General features: G+C 36.7%; 1 protein-coding gene across 1 annotated transcript in view; it reads right to left on the reverse strand.

Moving 5' to 3' along the window:
- Nucleotides 1-14,160, reverse strand: part of edil3a (EGF-like repeats and discoidin I-like domains 3a) — an 80,812-nt gene that overhangs the window by 27,784 nt on the left and 38,868 nt on the right. The window contains exons 5-7 of the mRNA XM_016572649.1: nucleotides 11,673-11,828; nucleotides 10,843-10,987; nucleotides 10,245-10,429 (exon numbers count right to left, since the gene is read on the reverse strand). Coding sequence (XP_016428135.1) covers nucleotides 10,245-10,429; nucleotides 10,843-10,987; nucleotides 11,673-11,828 — 486 coding nt within the window. The remainder of the gene's footprint in view (nucleotides 1-10,244; nucleotides 10,430-10,842; nucleotides 10,988-11,672; nucleotides 11,829-14,160) is intronic.

The raw sequence follows: 14,160 nt of genomic DNA on the forward strand, positions 1-14,160 counted from the left end.
TTGAGGTATTCGGCCAATCACAATGCACTGGATAGCTGGCCAATCAGAGCACACCTCGCTTTTCAGACCAATGAGCTTTGTAAAAATCAACGCATTCAGAAAGGCGGGGCATAGAGGAGAAAAAATTATGTACAGTATGTGGAAAATAATGTTTTTTTTTTTAACTTTAAACCACATAAACACATTTCATTACACAAAATACACAAACTAATATTATTTTTAGCAACATCATATGACCCCTTTAATATAAAAATATATTTTAAAATACAGAAACAAAATCATTTTAAAAAGTAAAGATTCTGAAAGCACTGAAGGAAATACCATAATAATTGTATATAGATTTACAGTAGTAACAACAAATGATGTTTTATTATATGATTATTATCATGTTTTTAAATATGATGGTTTAATTATAAACATGGTGATTATCTCTAAGATTGACACCCAACTTAATAATATTTACCATCTGACAACCATGTCATGTCAACAAATGGAAAAGTCAGCCATCTATTAATTATCATGTTAATTATTGTGCCTTTAGACCTAACATCAGGGGAGCTTTTTACCCCAAATACCATACTTTTACATTATTGCAAAAGTTATTGAAAAACTGTTGCTTCAATTATCTAAAGACACATGGGAATCATTAAGAAGAGCTTTTTCTCAAAATATATTCAATAATTTTAGTGATTTTTATTTGCTACAACATTTCTACAACATTAAAAAAAACATCAAATATTAGATCAAGTTAGCACAAAATCAACTACACGAAAACACATCACTGCCAGGAGTTATTGCCCAAACTTCAATGGCTTGTTTAAACGATTAAAACTAGAGGCATTTATTAACTTTAAGATTACTTTTTTATCATGTAAACTATACATCATGTTATATGCATGTGTGTGGGACAGAGGAGAACACGGCTGCGTCACAGCAGAGTATGCTGCCCATATCATAAACCAAAGCACATGACAGACAGTTGTCGGAGAACACCTTAAAAGCGTGACCGAATGAACGATACTTGTCTGTATTTGCAGTACACAAGCCATGGTTCAGCTGCTCCTGCTCTGCATACGCGTCGCTTCTGCGCTGCCTCTGCTTGCGCGTCCAGTGTGAAACTGGCGTGACATTAAATTATATTCCTCACTTGAACATACTTCACTTAAACTAAATTCGTTCACAATACATCTGTGAGTGGCAGTGCACAATAGTTTTAAGCTTTGAATAAAAATAAGCCATGCTTCTTTCACACTGTCGCTGGCCTTTTTGTTGTTTAAACATCCGATCTGAATTTGTTAAACTAATATTAGAATTCTAAATATATAAGCCAATAAACAGCCCTTTCTCCATCATTTACTAATAAACTGGGTCTTTGCTATGAGAATTTGTACATACATACTGATAAACTAGAAATCAGACAGAATAGAACGAAACAGTTTCAGTATGCACAAATGCAGCAACTGAATACACAATTAATTGCATGCAATGACACATGCAATTAACTTTGACAGCCCTAATTATTTCTAACATGTCTACTATAAAGTAGAGGTAAATCTAATACTTTTAATTTGCAAGAAAATGAATAAATTAACAGGTTGGTGTCTAAGTCTTTTAAATAATAAAAAAAGAGCTAACATGGTTCTTGCATGTGGTTTCTTCTGTGTTTTTTGTAGTAACTGTTACTGCACTAGCAGGGTCAGCATAAAATGCAACATATGCTTGCACTGCTGCAATGATTCTGTAATAAGGAAATTCTAAAAAAGAGCCAAGTGCACTCTGGCAGGCTCTCTGTGTTATGCGGTTAGCCTGTTAATGTGCATAATTAACCAATAAGCCTCTGCCAACTGGAACCAAACATATTCACTGTTTGCTTCAGAAGATTTCACTAACTCATCTTCAAGCATCTTCCAAAAGGGAGAGAGATTCTAATCTCAATCTCATCTCTGCCACTGTGAAGCTTGTTCCTGCATTTCAGAGCAACGTGTTTGAGAATCTGTCTGACCAGTCTAAAAAGTTAATATTGCAGTAGTGCAATTAACATTTAGAACAAATGAAAAAATTCAGTGTGTCAAAGTGTCTACACAAGCAATTATAAAATTCAGTCCATCTTAATATACCCATGAAAAAAGTTTCTAGTTTCTGAATAAATATTCTAACAAATCCAGAAAAGTCCGTTTTTGGGTTAATATTTATGTCCTGCACTCTCATAACCTCACGGGCAGCAAATATCAAGCGGAGTATAAAACTTGCTCACTTAGAATGCAGTGACTTTGTATCTGATACTAAAACACTGCCTGCGGCAGAAACAGGGGAGACCAGCCAGTGCACAGAACAATCCAACATGTTGGTCAGTTGCCAGGAAGGAAATGGGAAAGCTAAAAGGTTTGTAATTCTCAAACAAGGTGGAGGTACATTAAATTCCCTGATTAAGAGAATAAGGAGGGAATTAACTAAGAATAAATTATGCCTGCTGATTACTGTGTTTATTTCCACATGCAGACTGTGCTGTTTTGGCACCCAATTTCCTAAAGGAATTATGTAAATCAGGTATCATTGCTAACAAAATGTGTGCTGTGCACAATTTGCACAGTGAAATTTCCCTTCTAACATGCCGGTTTAGAGTGCGTGGTTGTAAAGGATGCAGCAAACTAATGTGATTTGTTATACTTTGACTGAACAGCATCACACTTCCATTGTGATCCAAACATTTGAATCAGCTCTTTAAAATGACAGAAGTGCAGCTGACTACAAATGTCAGAAAAATAGTTAACTACAGACACCACAGTATAAATGAGCATACTGTATTTCCTCTGCTCACATTGATATGTATACTACTGTCCTAAAGTTTGTCCTAAAGATATTTAATGTTTTAGAGAGAAGTCTCTTATGCTCACAAAGGCTGCATTTATTTGATGAAAACAGAGTAAAACGGTAACATTGTGACATACAGCGGATGAATAAGTATTGAATGCGTCACCATTTTTCTCACTAAATGTATTTCTAAAGATGCTGTTGACATGAAATTGTCACCAGATGTTGATAACAACCCAAGTAATCCATACATACAAAGAAAACAAAACAAATAAGTTAAGAAATTAAGTTATGCGTAATAAAATTGAATGACACAGGGAAAAAGTATTGAACTACTGAAATTTATTTAATACTTCGTACAAAAGCCTTTGTTGGTTATGACAGCTTCAAGACGCCTCCTGTATGGAGAAACTAGTCGTATGCATTGCTCAGGTGTGATTTTGGCCCAGTCTTCCACACATACAGTCTTCAAATCTTGAAGGTTCTGTGAGCCTCTTCTATGAACTCTGATCTTTAGTTCTTATTTTCTATTGGATTCAAGTCAGGTGATTGGTTGGGCATTCTAGCATTCTAGCACATAACTTAATTTCTCAACTTATTTGTTTTGTTTTCTTTGTATGTATGGATTACTTGGGTTGTTTCCGACATCTGGTGAAAATTGTCAATGTCAACAGCACCTTTATAAATATATTTTATATATTTATACGTGTTCAATACTTATTTACCCGCTGTATTATTACAACTTAAAATAACTGTTTTCTATTTAAATATTTTAAAGTCACTTATTCCTGTGATAGCAAAGGTGAATTTTCAGCAGTCTTTACTCCAGTCTTCAGTGTCACATAATCCTTCAGAAAACATAATATGCTGATTTGCTGCTCAAGAAATATGTATTATTATTACCAATGTTGAAAACAGCTGCTTAATGTTTTTTGTTAACAGTGAATTAATTTTTTTTCTGGATTCTTTGATAAATAGAATGTTTAAAAGAACAACATTTATTTGAAAAAAAATTTTTTTGTAATAATGTAAATGTCTTTTGATCAATTTAAATATTTGAATAGTATTAATTTATATGATAACAAAAAATCTTATTGACCCCTAACTTTTGAACGGTATAGTATCTAACCACGTCTCCTATATTGTAATCATCTGATGAAATTAGCATGTAAGAATGAATCTAAAATGACCTCAGGCCAAATGAAATACAAAGTCAAATTCTTGTGAGGCTGCAGTACAAAGGGAACAATTCAAAGGACATATGTGACCTCTAACAAAACTTACATGACGTTAACATATTCCTACTTGACTTAAAATTAAATAAATTATTTTGCAATATGTCTGTGAAATGACACTTTCAAGCTATAATTAACATATGAAGTCATGCTTTTTTTTTTTTTTTTACATCTATGTTAGTATGAAGTCTTTCTATTGAAAAGAAAGACCCCTAGAGGGAAATGATAAATGTGGTCTTAATAATAAGAAGAGCTTGAGACAGAGATAACAGGCCATTGAAGGTTATAAATGCTTTTAAATAGAGGCCCCTAAATCTAAACCTGAGAGACTGATAGCTGGGCTACCATGACTAAATAGCTAAACACATGAATAAGCTTTAATCAATAGTTTTATATTGTATCATCATTGTGGATTTGATTATATTAATGGTCAACCATACGTAGACCAATCTTGTACCATTATCTTTTCTAAATTCTGTTCAAATTTGTCTGTGCTTAAAATCAGATGTTGTAATGTGATTCATCTAGAGTCATGGGTTGGTTCAAGACTTACTGAAAAATGTTTTGAAATGTCTATATGGAGAAAATGAATGGAAAAAATCCTTCCAGAACCCAGGCTGCTAGAAAAGCGAACCATCTCAGTGCAATCATATTGCTTGTCAAGGCTTTGCAGAAAGACTTTTGTTCTCAATTCAGAAATTTTCCACTTACCCCCTGGCTATTTGAGACGGACCCCGGTTGGAGAAATGCTGACTTAGATAAAAGTTTCAATAAATTCTAGTCCTCATCTTTACTGAGGAAAACCACTGCTAAGATTTCTCAAACTGTCCATGCATATAGTCCGTAATGAGCAGACTTAAGATCCATAATGAATGTAAGTGGTCTTTCATGGCTGCCTGATGAAGTCTAAAAATTCTCTCTGTGGGACTGAGGTCACATCTCTGTTTGAGTAGTGGCGAAGACACAGGAAACCACAAATGAGGACACTAAATCGATTCATTACACACAAAGACGAGGGAGAGGAAGAAGTTGAAAAGGCAATTTTTTAAAATTCGATGGGAGAAAAGCCATAGACCCAGATAGGCTAGACAGATGTAGGAGAAGGAGGATGGGGGTCTCCTCGCTGTCTCTTGGTCGAGCATGTTTGGAAGCAATCAACAGAAATTTCAAGAGGCCTTTTTGCTGTGAAGTATCTCCAAACAGAGGAAAAAGAGCTGACTTTCAGTGTATTTGAAAAGGCTGGGAAGTAATTGGTTCATTTAAACAGCTCCAAAACCTGTCAATGGGATTTATATGCATTTTAATGTGAGTGGTTTGTTTGACCTTAGAAGTCCCTGGAAAAGCAGCATAATTTGTTTTTTTGATTGGTTAATGGAGGGAAACTTTGCGACAGATGTAAAAGATAATGTTGTTTGTGACTCCCGCCTGTATTTTAATTCGCTAAAACAAACTGCCCGGCAATATAAGACTTTATTTGCATTAAGTTCCTAAGCCAGTCTAATGAATGTCGGCAAATGAACTTTTCACTTGGAGTCTTAGTCAATATTGACGTATGCTTGCGGCATGTAAAATGTCTGCTTGACTGAACATGTCAGCATACAGAGACCAAACTGTTTAACAGACTAAAAGAACCAAGATCATTAAAAAAGTTCCCAATAAAAGGCTGTGAGTAACAGCAGCTTTGTTTTCACCAAAATCAATGGACATACAAATAAATGACTCCCAATCGAAATGTGCACCTAAAAGCAACTTAGACACTGATAACCTGATGATTTTGATGCTGTTTGACTGAGCACATCACTGGCAGATCCTTGAGATGTGCTCCTTTTGGTCAAAACGTCTCTGACGTTACTGCAGTTTGTGAGGCTATTCTTGCTTCTGCAGCACTGCAATTGTCTTGATTAATTAGAATACTTAATTTGTCATTAAGCTTGATTAATTCCATTAATCTATTAAGCCTAAAGTAATTCTGTGATGCCACTGGTATTGATTATTCCATTGGGGCAACCACTGCAGAAGCTCACAGTTCACCATGGCAACTGAGGTTTGAATGTGCCGAGATGCGTCTCACATTCGCTCAATTTCTGTGATTGCACTGGAGCATTTATTCAGTAATCTCAGGATATTAATCACTTTAACACCTCATGAGCTAGAAAATTATTCAGATGTGATGACATTCCCTGCATCATGAACAACAGTTCATGTCCCCTGAAAAAATGGCACAGCCTACCTATTACAGAGCTGTCTATCAAACATAACAAAAGAAATTATATAGTGTTGGAGAACAACCCAACTGTGACCCAGTGGAAATAGAACCTGCTATTTTGAATGAAGAAATTATATGTGTGATGCAGCAATTATCAAACAAGGCCCCTGGGTTTGACTGTATCCAAGTGGAATTGCTGAGGCCAGTTGACCTATCGGTAAGCCCCGCCCCCTTAGTTACTGTTGCTCCCTCGGACAAACAAACGGAGCTGCTCACTATCTTACAATGACAGCTGATCAGATCACAATGCAAGCGGGAGAAGCCTCATGTTACGGTCGTCACAATCGCAGATGACAACATGCAGGATCAACACTGTTCATGTATCACAGGGTATGATTAACACTAGAACCACCACGGGGTAAATTTTACCCGTGGCTGTTTTTCAAATGTACATAACAGATTTAAAATAAAACATTCAAGTCTCCCAGTCATTGACTTTTACTAAAATTATGTAATTTACAATACAATGTTGTTAAAAATTATTTCGATAAAACCAGATCAAAAAACGGGGCATTTATACCTATAAGCGCCAGCGGTCAAATTTACCCGCTATATAACGCATGTATTTTCGCTATTATGTATTATGTTTTAACATTGTACATTTCTAGGCAATGCCTTTCACTCACTTCTGAAGATAAAACCCCCCGATCTATATGATGTAATGAATAAAACCATTTTTTTGATTACCCAAAGTTTAATGGTGTCGTTCTCTTATTCAAATCATAAATGATATAACTAAACAAATTAATAAATATTTAGGTGAAGCTGTGCGCTTGAATTTTTCATCGCATCATCCTATGCAGTGTGGTGAATTATTATTGCTCATTATTGTCTATAGGCTGTTTTAGTCATTCATAGCATGGGTTATCTTAATATATTGATTAATGACATTGTATTATAATATTAAACCACCCAAATATTTAGGCTACTACCTTCTAATTTCCGTTGTCAGTGCAGACTTTTTTTTTTTTTTTTAGCTTAGGCTACTGACCATTATGGATTGTAGCCTGCATTAAAAAGTCTTGAACATAAAACAACAGGATACAAATATAGCTGATGACTAGACATAATCATTTCATGATTCTAGACACTTCTTTGTGAAGACAGTGTCATAATACAGTGAAATAATATGTTCTTTAGCCATATAAATACAGTTGCCATGTGCGTGGGTAAAATTTACCCGCTGGCGCTTTTAGGTATACAGCGACCTCTGGCGGTTCTAGTGTTAAATTTACATTTAACCAGTTTAATATGGAGAGGCACTGAAATGTAGACCTTCGTTTATGTGTTTTTGACCTACACTGTACACGACGTGAGAACAGTTAGCTCTTTAGGTTTGTACGTTAGCATTGACTCACTAACTTCAACGTTAGCTAGTTTTAGCCAGAGATACCTTGCTGAAGCACAAGATGACATTAATGCTCTGCTTGAGCACTCACTAACTTCAACATTAGCTAGTTTTAGCCAGAGATACTTTGCTGAAGCACAAGATGACATTAATGCTCTGCTTGAGCAGATGAAAATTGTAACTTCATGAGAGTATGACAACCAGAAAATGAACGTTTTTGTCTTCATTGGGATTAGGGTTGAATGCTTACGGACATTTTGCTGTGTTTTGTTTGGGTTCAAGAAATGGAATAAAATAAGTTCCATTGCCCATCCTTTCAGTATACCTGGAACTCAGTGTTACAAGTACCCCAGGCACATCGTTTTTCCATTTTTGTAGCATAAACACCATCAAACTGATGCAAGCTTCGGATCTTCCAATGTTTCTCTATGGTGCTGAAACTTAAAGATGTCCGAGTCCCCGTGCAACTGATACTCAACTGCCATTGGCTCATCTGTGTTCGAGGGGAGGGGCTTACCGATAGGTCAATTCCACCTGCAGCCATTAAAGTAATCTGCCAAAAGGTCTGGGACACCAGAAAGTGGCCAAAAGATTGGAAAAGGTCAGTTTTTATACCAATACCAAAGAAAGGTGATGCAAGGAATTGTAGCAACTACCGCTCAATAGCCTTGATCCCTCACATAAGCAAAATCATTTTAAAAATAATTCTGCAACGCCTACTCCCAATCATAGAGACAGAACTACCTGATTTGCAGGCTGGTTTCCGCCGAGGTCGTGGCACACGTGACCACATAGCAAATTTGCGATGGATCATTGAAAAATGCAATGAATTTCAAAAAGATATCTATATGTGTTTCATTGACTACAGTAAGGTCTTTGATTGTGTTGAACATGATAAGCTATGGAAGGTATTTCAAAAATTGGGAATATCACCTCATCTGACCCAGTTGATAAGATCGCTTTACACAGATCAAGAAGCCGTTGTTCGAACGCAGTATGGAGACACAGAATGGTTTAGAATTGAAAGGGGTGTGATGGGGGTGTATTCTCTCCCCCTTTCTTTTTATCTTTATCTTTATGCTGAAGTGATCATGAGGAATTAGTGTCTGGAAGATTCTGACATAGGTGTGAAGATCGGAGGCAGAAATATCAACAATCTTTGTTATGCTGATGATACAACTTTATTAGCAGAAACCGAGGATGATCTGAAACACCTTATAATAACAATTCAAAGGGAAAGTGAAAAGATGGGACTCCACCTGAACATCAAAAAGACTAAAATCATGTCTACAGCTAGACCTCGAAAAATTAACGTAACTATCAATGGAGAGGAAATTGAATGCGTTAAGGAGTTCTGCTTTTTGGGATCTATGATTGACCAAACTGGCGACTGTACACCTGAAATAAAGCGTCAAATATCACTAGGACGTAATGCAATGCTAAGCATGCAACAAATCTGGAAGAGTAAAGACATCAATCTAACAACTAAATGTAGACTAGTCCAGACGATTGTATTTCCAATATCAATATATGGATGTGAAAGCTGGACTGTGAAAAAAAACTGATCGAAGGAGGATAGACGCCTATGAGTTATGGTGTTGGAGAAGGCTCTTGAGGATACCATGGACAACATATTAAAACATTTCATAATAAGCCAAATTAATAGATTATAATGAATTTAAATGAAAAGTAATTTTACTGCCAGGCTTAAAGTGAAATATGTTTGAATATGAAGTGATGACAGTGGTTTTAAAATGCTTGGCTGAATGATAGCAAATAGCTCTTGCCTGAAGCCTGAGGTAAGGTGATCGATTACCTTAATGAACAGTGAGTGAGCGAGCAAGTGAGCGAGACCTCTAAGGAGAAGGGATAACTGGGATTCCCTTTCAGTCGGTCACTACGAGTCACGTCGTGACCGACGAATTGGGATATCGCTTCGATAGACCAATCTACTTCGAGTGTAAACTAAACGATCGGCAAGCAGAGGAGCAAGCGGCCCTGAGACATGCGACCCAGGGATGGAAGGATCTGCTCTTCGGGAGATGGTGAACGAGACGTCACGTCCCGTCGCCACGGTTGCTGTACCACCGCTGAGCGGCCGGGTCGCCGGCTCGGCTCCTCAGCGAAAACCTGGTATGCATTGCACCTGCTGCCTTATTATACTCACGCTGTGATCAGCGGCAGCTGGATGCAATAATTGCATGCCAATGTGCATTGGCTCGTTTAGTTTACACTCGAAGTAGATTGGTCTATCGAAGCGATATCCCAATTCATCGGTCACGACGTGAAGTCTCCGTTCCCTCCTTCAGGGAACGAGGGTTACCATACGTAACCGAGACGTTTCATTGAAACTTTGATTCTAGGTGCTAAACAGTAGGAATCACAACAAAGCTTTGATCTTTGTTGAGGTTCTGTGTTAGGGATCATCTGAACTCTGAATGTTGTTTAATGTACACCTCTGTGCTGTAGTGATCATTTCATTACAGCACATTTCAACTTTACATTTAATCATTCACAGCCAATAACAGTCACAATAATAGTAGATTGTCCCTAAGCATATTAGGACACTTATAATAAACCCTACCTGCAGCCACTGGGACTGGTCACTGTGTCCAGATGTCCAGGCATTGACCTTGCCTTGTTTATCCAGTCTTGCTTTCCCAGGTTCCCAGGTGAACATGTCCATGTTAAGAGTTCTGAAGATGCTGGAGGCCGTGATTTGGTAGTCCTGAATGTGGCCAGACTTCATCCCCATTGGCTCCGAACACCCTGAACAATTCAAAGGCGTGTCATTACCCTAAAACCGTATTACACTAAAACCAATTTACATGCTGTTACACAATAATGTACGCTGGTTAGTGTCTTTTTTTGCAAGGAATACAGGTTAACTATGGCTTGTGTTTAGCTTCAACTAACACATTGAAGCAAGAATAATAAATAAATGTATCGTATAGTAACTACTGGCACAATCTGACCCAACAGGGGGGAAAAAATCCTTGTTGTTGAGCTGTATAAAATAAATCCCCTGAACTGGCTAGGAGAAAAGGAAAAACTGGCTTCAACCATGTTGTGCTGTGCTTTATTGACAGTCTGGACAATGTTTCAGAGGTATAACACACTTTTAAAGTCGCCTTTGGACGTGCTCTCAGAAAGATGTATTGCTGTCTATTGAGGTGACTCACCCGTGAGCTCACAACCCAGGAGCTCCATGCGAAGAGTGCAGTGTCTCCTGCACACCTGCGGGTAGATCCTCACATACTGAGCCTCGATAGGAGGGGTGAAGGAGTTGGCAAACGGAGTGTTGTTATCAATATTCCCACGGAAGATCTGGAGGGAGAACGTGGGGAGATTTCATAAAACGAGAGAGGTCAACACTGCTCCATCACACTCACCCCAATTTATTATACTGGTTTTTAATCAAAAGAGTATTTACTAACACTAAATTGAAGTCATTTATGAAAAAATGTTTGAGGTAAAAAGGTCAAAACGAGATTAAACTGGACTAGGTTTGCATTCCTCGAAGGAAATATCAGTGCTTGCAAGATAGCAAAAATAAGAACAATGTTTTAAGTTTTGTTTTGTTAATGTTTTAAATAAGCTTAGGTTCTGAACAAATGAAATAAAAAAAATAGAACCAATGACACGTATGCAAAATAGATTTAAAAGAAAATACTGATCACAATTTAGTATGTACATATTTAGATGCCATTATCACTGTTGTTTAGAACAAGAATATATAATACTATAATACTATTTTTAATAAAATCATTTACCTAATAACAAAACAGTGTCTGAAATTATCAAAATAGCGACTACTCAAAGTCATTAGAAGAAATCGGGACACTCTCTAATAGTAAAAAAAAGATGGCATCAGAGATGATGGACGCTGTATGTCATCTGAAGCCCGACAGCAATCCCCTCAGAATACAGCCTGGAAAGGTGGAGGGAGAAGCAAAAGCACATGCTGAGTGACTGATGTGGCTCTTTTTCGCTAATTAAAAAAATGTCTCACTATATCTTCATCCGTGCCCTTGACTTTGTATGTCCTCCAGGTCTTTCCGTCATCGCTGTAGGCCACTTTGTACGACTTAACATATTCTGGGCTCCCGATGCGCTTGGCTCCTTGGGTTATCACTCCTGTGACCCGCATCCTCCTCTGTAGGTTAATCTGAGACAGAACAAAAGAGAGAGGAACAGATGCAGAGAGAGAGAGAGAAAGAAACGATCTTCTTTAGTGTTATCTTAGTATTATTTATATATGTGTGTGTGATTTATTTTAGTTTTTGTGAATATAGTACAAGCAAAATAAGACAGGACAAGACATGTAATTACACAATAAAGAAATATAATAGCAACATGCTATGGCCGCTGATAATCACAGACATGCTGAAACACTGCCACAACACATTTTGCATGTGCAGTTGTTTTATATTTAAGTTTAATGGACAACTATGTAAATAAAGAAAAAATCAAAGAAGTGCCCCAAAAACGGTCTATTTTCAAATTGCCGGTGACTTTGTCTGTTTTTGGTCCGCAAAGCAAGTAGAACCGCCGAACACTGAGCAACACTGATGATAACACTCATTTGCTTTGTCTCAGAATGAGTCAGTGTTTTTGAACAAATCTTTGAATAAAATGATTTGCTGACTTACCCGTGAAGACAGTCACCTGTCGCCGCCTATTGACGCAACAATGTAACTCGCAGAAAGAGTTGCTGAAAACCCCCTTATCATTTCACCTTTTAGTGACTTAAGGTGCAGCCACATAAGCAAATTTTCAGCAATATCTTCCTGGTAAAATGGCATTGTTCACTGACAACAGTGAAGCACTGTTCACACAGAAGTTCACTTTCTGCTTAATCCTTTTTTTGAAAAGTGAATCCTTTTATGTAAAGACATGCCAATTGAATTGCAACCAAGATTTTATTTTTAAATTGTGGTTTGTTCAGGAGTATGTATGCTTTGGAAATATCTGTTGGGTATACTTGTTATAGCACTTGCATATCATTGCTCTTTTGTTAATTTTGATTGCTTCCATTGTCCTCATTTGTAAGTCGCTTTGGATAAAAGCGTCTGCAAAATGACTAAATGTAAATGTATGTCAAATTTATTATTTATCCTTATTATATGTAAATATACAACAATTTTGCATTCATTTATATATAAACCTATTTGTGAATGTCTCCTGCACAATTTGAAATCATTATAGGCTGCATTTTGAAATTACACACAATGAAATTTCATTATTAAGTGTCATACTTTTGGACCCGTTTTGCCTCCGTAGTTCTTCCTGTGTTTCCTTTTATGGTCTTTTTCCTGTTCTTGTTTAGTTTGATTACCTTTTTGATTCCATGCACCTGTGTTCCTGATTGCCCTGTGTTTATAAGCCCCAGTCTGTTCAGTTTGGTTTTGTCGGGTCTACTCTACTTGACATTAAGCAGCTTGCAACACATTTTGTAACTGTTTTGTACTATAATTCTAAATACTTTTTCTAGACCAATATTCTCATATTTGGCTGCATACAACAAATAAAAGTAAAATTCATTAAATTCAGATAAAAAGCTTGCACTGATATCTATATATATCTATATCTATCTATCTATCTATCTATCTATCTATCTATCTATCTATATATATATATATATATGCGTTTTTTTCCGCGCTCAAGTTAACAGATTAAAGCGTTCACACTGCACACGGTTGCAGTCGGGCAGTGCGATCCAGGAGCGGTGTGTCTGCAGTACACTCTTAAAAATAAAGGTGCTTCAAAAGGTTCTTCAAGCGATGCCATAGAAGAACCATTTTTGGTTCCACAAAGAACCATTCAGTCAAAGGTTCTTTAAAGAACCATCTCTTTCTTACCTTTTTATAATCTGAAGAACCTTCTTTCGCCACAAAGAACCTTTTGTGAAACAGAAAGGTTCTTCAGATGTTAAAGGTTCTTTATGGAACCGTTTAGACAAAAAGGTTCTTCTATGGCATCGTGAAGCACCTTTATTTTTAAGAGTGTAGTGCAGAGATCGTTTCCACTGCACACACTGAATTAAAGTAACAGTGCATTGTTTGCGCTAAATATGAACATGGATTGACATGAAAATGTAGTAATTACACCATAAATGCATATAATTAAAGTCTACTGTGTTTCACAGTCAACACACGGCTTTTTGGCTAGGTTTAAAGGAAAAGAGCACTTTTAGATAAACAAGGCAATAATAGATGGCACTCGTGGAGGTAGTAAAACAAAGTTCTTTATGAACCACAGGATTGCTTGTAAAATATTTAAATGCAAAAGAAAAGGCAGTAGAGCTGACTGTTTCTGTCTATAGTAAGTTTTAATTTAGAATGTTTGTGATAATGTAAGAAAAGTATTTAAATGTTTTGCCACTTGCTTGAGCAACTTAATATATAAATCTAGAAGTAAATGCAAAGGTAAAAAGCATTGAATAATGTGTTGCTTATATTTATTGTGTTTAAACATGTCTGTGAAAGATTGTATTACTG

Source organism: Sinocyclocheilus rhinocerous, unplaced genomic scaffold (genome assembly GCF_001515625.1).
Source record: "Sinocyclocheilus rhinocerous isolate Xijiao unplaced genomic scaffold, SAMN03320098_v1.1 scaffold171, whole genome shotgun sequence".
Taxonomy (NCBI): domain Eukaryota; kingdom Metazoa; phylum Chordata; class Actinopteri; order Cypriniformes; family Cyprinidae; genus Sinocyclocheilus; species Sinocyclocheilus rhinocerous.